Source organism: Odontomachus brunneus, unplaced genomic scaffold (genome assembly GCF_010583005.1).
Source record: "Odontomachus brunneus isolate Ranch 3 - 2012 unplaced genomic scaffold, Obru_v1 Obru_scaffold_209, whole genome shotgun sequence".
In the NCBI taxonomy this organism is placed as follows: Eukaryota; Metazoa; Arthropoda; class Insecta; order Hymenoptera; family Formicidae; genus Odontomachus; species Odontomachus brunneus.
The window spans coordinates 404,673-411,408 of record NW_022639659.1 but is presented as its reverse complement, the minus strand read 5'-3'; the positions used below and the strand labels follow the sequence as shown (position 1 = coordinate 411,408).

The following is a 6,736-nucleotide window of genomic DNA, read 5'->3' as shown; positions in this document are numbered from 1 at the left end:
ATATATATATATATATATATATATATATATATATATATATATATATAAAATTTTTGTATCTTTTTGAAAACAATGCAATCATAAATTATGTCAAGTCGGTCTCATTTGAAAATTCTTAATATCAAGGTATTTAATGCAATCCGACTTAACAAATTTATCTAAAGATAATTCCGAGAAGATAAGAGTGTTACTTCCTTGTTTAAGTTGTCTTATTTATATAAAAAATTTAACAAAATATATCACTTAGTTACTAGTTTGATATCTGAGAGATTACTTTTGTCATCTATTTTTGTCAAGAAGTAGTCATTACTTCAATTTTTTGGCCTTATGACTAAATGGCAGTTCTGCTATGAGTCTGTTTTTTTTAGCTAAACCATTGAACTGGTATAGGCTGATGCAATGAGCTAGAATGAAACAAAATCCCAAACAGCACAGATCTCTAAAGGATATCCTAAAGATGTTCTGAGAACGTCCCCAGGATATCCCCTGGAGATCTTGTGCTGTCTGGGAATATATTTAACTCTAATTTATTTGATTAATGTGCATCAGTTCAAATAGTTTAGCTAAATAAACAAGCCTTATAATACATTCTTACATTGTCCAGCATTAAGGTAGAAGCATAGACTTTTGTATAACGCATAAGGAAATTAACTAATCAGATTTCTTCATTTCGCTCCTCAGGATGGAAAATCTGAAAGCCCTTATACACCATCTGCTGTTGCTAAGTGATTGTTGATAGATTCAAATATGTTGGATGTGACTTTAAGAACTTGCCTCATCACACATATTACCTGCAATCATATTTACTGTCTCTAATTTTCTTTAATTAATATCTTCATAATTATCACAGTTTGTAGAGTGATAAAGGATCTTTTTGTTCAGTTTTAATGAGTTCTTTCTATATATGAAGAAATATACGAGTTATGTTAAATCTCTTGTAAACACACATACATACACAGAGGTTGAGGTAATAACTATTATTATCTTAAAAGCTTTTAATAAATAAAATAAAGGAAAAATTTAGCAAAAATTACATTGTACAAAAGTAATTGTCTTATGCCAATAATGCTTTTCATGAAGTATCTTCAAAAATTTGAAAGTCACTTTGCTTTTCTTAAATGAAATATAGTGTTTTTTGTTCCTTTTTTATAACTATTTAAAAAATGCAATATCTGTGATATAATAAATTACACTAGCTTGTAAAAATCGAACTTTTTTCTGCGGGTGTAATGAGAGGTGATTTTTATAGATTTTTGCCCGCTGAACATGAATCCGTTGTCCATATTTAGCTATCACAAGTTTGAGAAAAATGGCGTCAAAGAGGCGAAAAACGACGATTTTGAGGGTATTTGTGGTGTTGTAGCACCTGCAGTAAATTGTTTTGTTAAATTTTGTTAATGTGAACATGAAAATATAAACTTGTACCTTTAAAACTTTATAATTAACATATCGTTATTTATTATTAGGACATAACACAACTTATTATTAAAAGTATATAAATAAGCAAATTATACTTATAATATTAGTAATAATATGTAACAATAAGTAACAATATGTTCTTTTGCGTTATGTAATATTTAATAATAAATAACGATATGTTCACTTATGTTTATTATTACTAATAAGTAATGACATTCTGTTGCTTTTACTATTTACTGATAACTAATGATATATAATATTTAATAAGTGATATGCCATAATAGGTGATTTATGTCTTTATTGCGTTCGTATTCCTACTTGATACTATTTTTGTTTTAATTGTGATATGGTAGCCAAATTTCACTAATTAACGGATTTATGTTCAGCACTCAAAAGTACATCTGAAAAGACTATTTGCACTCTTTGAAGAGACATCGTACCGAGCAATGATATTGGTGATATGCGCACACAACTAATATTTTTTCTTCCAACTATACTTAGGAAACAGAAAATCGCAACGCAATGGAACAAACTACATTTTAAAGATACAAGTTTATATTTTCATGTAACATTAACTTAATTCAAAATCGTCGTTTTTGGTCTCTTACATGCTATTTTTTTCAAAATTTTAACGTGATAGCCAAATTTGGACAACGGATTCGTGTTCAGCAAGCAAAAACCTATAAAAATTACCTACTCTCATTACATCCGTAAAGAGAAAAACGTCGATTTTCGCAGGTTAATGTGATACTCGTGCACTATTAGTAATTTTTCTTTTAACTGTATCTAAGAAACGAAAAATTGTAGCAAAATGGAACGAAATGCATTTTGAAGCTAAGAGTTCATATTTTCGCGTAGCGTTAACAAAATTTAGCAAAACAATTTGCTACGGATACTACACCATGGAAACCTTCAAAATCGTCGTTTTTGGCCTCTTTGACGCCATTTTTCTCAAAATTGTGACGATAGTCACAATTTGGACAATGGATTCGTGTTCAGTGAGCAAAAATCTATAAAAATCACTTATTCCCATTACATCCACTAATTTTTGCAGGCTAGAGTTATTTTAGATCGCTAAATCTTAATTATGATATAAATTAGAGGAACAAGTGAATAAAAGCCAAACATGGTTATTGCTACGAATACTAAAATTTTTAAGAGAAGATAATTTCTGACAGTATGAACGCATATACCGGATATTTTGTCCGTTATTTTATAACATACACGGTGAATCAGCCTTCAGTCAGATTAATTCTTTTTTTTTTTGCTAAATTATTTTTTATGATATTAATCTTTCGTATATACGCTTATTTTTTCAACTTTTGCATACACACTGAATGGTTGCCACGCATAGCAATTTTCAAACAGCTGTATCTTTTAAAATATGCTAAAATTTTGAGAAAATTCATGGATTAACTTTAATATTTAGAACTTTTATATTTTTATTATAGAAAGTATTTACATACTTTTTGTATTAAAATTTAAAGAATTTCGTATTAAAAAAATTATTATATTTCGCGATTTAAAAGAAAAGTGAGTTTTTGCAAAAAACTTTGTAACTTTTGTAATTTTTATTATTTTTAAGTAAAAACTTAGCATTTTATTTTGTTGAAATGTTTATCTTTAAGGAAAAAATTGTCTCGTAAGTCATCTCTGGAAAAAGTATATTTATAATTTTATACATACATACATACATACATACATACGTACATACGTACATACGTACATACGTACATACGTGCATGTATGCATGTATGCATGTATGCATGTATGCATGTATGTATGTATGTATGCATGCATGCATGCATACATGCACGTATGTACGTATGTACGTATGTATATATATATATATATATATATATGTATATTTACATTTGGTAAATTTGCTAGTTGAACATACTAATGCAAAAATTGAAGATGTATGATAGCACTGAATTTTAGTTATGGGTAGTAACCATCCAGTATGTATACGAAGAGTTAAATTAATCTCCTAATACCCAATTTTTCAACCATTTCTATTACACTTTTAAATTTTATGATTCTCCATGATATTAATATTAATTCAAGAGTTATAAAAATACTGCCTTAGCCAGGAATCGAACAAAGACTTCCTCACTAAATTATGACACAAAAAATATTTTATTAACTAATTGTAGAGATGAAAAAACTTACCTTTACAAAGGTTACTCAAAATGATAACTGTTAATATTAATAGAATGTAATATCTATTGCAACATGTTTTTGCCACGATGTCTCCGAAACAGTGTTTTCTATTTGATTTTTGCAACTGGAACTAGAAATCCTCACATGTATATATTATCAATAATATTAGATTATCAATAATAAAATTATCGGTTCTCATTTTACTAAAGAACACAATAATAATTAACAGATTACAATATTATATTGATAACATTAGTCATTATGTAAATATAAAACTTTTTTCATCTTTATCTTGTTAATAAAATATTCTTTGTGTTATATATACAAATATAGAGTGTCATATTTTCACAATCAAATATCTAGAAATTACGGGATTCTAGAAAAAAATGTTTTAGACGAAAGTTGTAGGAATCAAATATGTATCTAAAGCTCTAAGTTATAGAGCGTCGAAAGGGACATTTGATAATACTAGTCACTTGACTTTCAGTATTCTTGCTAAAGTTATTTGAAAGTTATATTTTATTTTTTAATTTGATAGTAGCTATCAAACGGCCACCTCTCTGGCCTATGAGATAGGCCCGCGAGCAATCGTCAATTTTCTTCGCCGGCCGCGACACGCTGTATGTCCTGCCTGCTGCGTCGCGCGCTCTGATTATTCCATCTATTTTATTTAATAACTCGAAATTTTACGAATAGTTGTTTAAAAAAAGACACTGATTCCATTACTTACCTCGACCTATTCTAGCTATATGTTAGTTCTAGTACAGTACGAGCCAGATTCCCTGTATATACAGGTGTTTCAGACCAGAGATTCTATTCTTGAAATTTTTGTGTATACGTAATTTTCATTACGCAGCTATTTTATGGTATGATTAAACCTGCGCAGTAAAACTTACATATACGCTTACGTATACGTAACTATTTCAAGAATAAGGGCCCAGTTCGTGCACCTTATTTAAAAACGAGGGAAGTGGTTATTTTGAACAATGTTTCAGACAAAAGTTGTAGAGTTCAAAAGGAGACATCTAAAAGTAACCTTAATTTTGACCTTGGCGGCCATTGTCAAGGTTATTTCAAGATCACGTTGATTTTTTAAAATGGAACCTTCCGTTTTTTATTGCATATTTTGTAGCTTATCTCGAGAGCTTTCTAAAACACTATAATAACGTATTTTTTCATTAAGTACTTTTTAAGTAATGAAACTTAAAAGTTACAATACCGCCGGCAAAAGTACTTGACCCTTAATTACGGCTGTCGTCAATAGACGACGAAATGGAATTTTCCTGAAACACGGCTGTCGTCAATAAGCGATTTTATAATTTTACTTGGTTTTGTATCACAGGGTTTTTAAAATTATTCCCGTAGCTAAAGGGTTAATGAAAAAATACATTATTAGTGTTTTGGAAAACTTTCGAGATAAGCTACAAGAACATGCATTGAAAAATAGAAAGTTCCATTTAAAAAATCAACGTCACCTTGAAATAACCTTGACAATAGCCATTAAAGGCAAGGTCACCTTTAGATGTCTCTCTTTGAACCTTACAATTTTTGTCTGAAATATTTTTCAAAATAATCACTTCCCTCGTTTTTAAATGGGTGGTCTGAAACAGTCGGTATATATATCGCATAATTCTAGATATAAGGAATGATATGATATATACGATGTTGACTATATGCGGTTTTACATATATTTTTGTGTGTACGTGTGTGCGTACGCGCGCATTTGTATATAAAACCATGTAATCAACGTCATACCATACCTTAGATCGAGAATTATACAATTTTTAACTATATACGCAAGGTTGAAAATTATATAAGCAATTTTAGTTATAACGATATAGTACACACATGACGTAATATACACACTTATACATACAACAATGATTTATATAGTTATATTTGTAGGTGATAAGTCAGATTCAATGACTATCGATACTGCATTGGACCTGTTGCAAGCTGCTGCTGCAGAAATTGAAGAAGAATCAGAAGTAAGATGACTTTGTTAGTACATTTAACTGGAGAATGTTTAGTTAAATAATTACCATGATGTTCTCCCAATATATAGACTGTAGCAGAAAAGTTTATGGCAGGTGATATCGAGGTTGACGAATTCCTGGACCACTTCTTAACTAGAAGAAAATTAATGCACTTACGCAAAGTCAAAGTAGATAAATTGAAAGAACTAGTAAGGAAAGGGTATTCTGCGAACAATACACCTGGTTATCCAACCATTTCAAATTTTCCCGGAATGACACCTTCCATACCTTACCCGACTGGACCTGTAGCTATGCCGATGCCACTGCCATCAGGATTACCAGTTTATAGACCATATTAAATAATGTACAGTTGCTATATATATATATATATATATATATATATATATATATATATATATATTTATTTATTTATTTGTTTTTAAAATAATCTGTAGTTATATCATAACATATTTAAGGCTTTTTGTATCTTGCCGGTGATCTCGGATTGTAACATCAAAAGCGAAAAATGAGACACGCTGACGAAAGTTGCGTGCCGTTTCTGAATAAAGATAAATATGGACGAAAGAGCATTTGAGATAGCTTGAGCATAAAATGGCGAAACAAGTCTGTTTTACCGGGAGGGTCCCGATTGCCTACAGTATCGATTGCTGACATTCAACTTATCCACATTTCATTTGCACACAAAAATTATTGCCTACAGAACAATTACCTACAAATTGTATTACGCACAAATAAAAAATTAAAAGCCGAACGCTCGTTTGCACACACGACACTTGCGCACAAATCACATTGCACACATAATATTATTGCCTACAGTATGATTGCCTATATGCTCTATTGCGCACAAGTAAAAATTAAGAGACGAATGTACGTTTGCGCACAAAAATTATTGCCTACAATAAGATTGCTTACAAGTTCTATTGTGCACAAATAAAAAATTAAGAGACGGACGTACGTTTGCACACACCAAACTATTGCGCACAAGCCATATTGCGCACATAATATTATTGCCTACAGTACGTTTCCCAACAAGCTCTATTGCGCACAAATAAAAATTAAGAGACAAACGTACGTTTGCACACAAAAGTAATTGCCTACAAGTTCTATTACGCACAAATAAAAAATTAAAAGCCGAACGCTCATTTGCACACATAATA

The 6,736-nt window shown here is 30.2% G+C and overlaps 1 protein-coding gene and 1 long non-coding RNA gene across 4 annotated transcripts in view; both read left to right on the top strand.

The window, feature by feature from the left end:
- Positions 1-1,433, top strand: part of LOC116852259 — a 3,603-nt gene extending 2,170 nt beyond the window's left edge. The window contains exon 2 of the long non-coding RNA XR_004379731.1: positions 682-1,433. This is a non-coding gene — a long non-coding RNA (uncharacterized LOC116852259). The remainder of the gene's footprint in view (positions 1-681) is intronic.
- LOC116852258 (vacuolar protein sorting-associated protein 37B) overlaps positions 1-6,143 on the top strand; it is an 8,935-nt gene extending 2,792 nt beyond the window's left edge. Inside the window, exons 3-5 of one of the 3 annotated variants that reach the window (XM_032832443.1) lie at positions 5,476-5,570; positions 5,648-5,922; positions 6,035-6,143. In XM_032832443.1, the coding sequence (XP_032688334.1) occupies positions 5,476-5,570; positions 5,648-5,917 (365 nt within the window). In that variant the 3' untranslated portion in view covers positions 5,918-5,922; positions 6,035-6,143. Of the gene's footprint in view, positions 1-5,475; positions 5,571-5,647 lie in introns of all 3 variants that reach the window. The other 2 variants (XM_032832442.1, XM_032832444.1) reach the window with 2 other exon arrangements.
- The last annotated feature ends 593 nt before the right edge of the window (positions 6,144-6,736 follow it).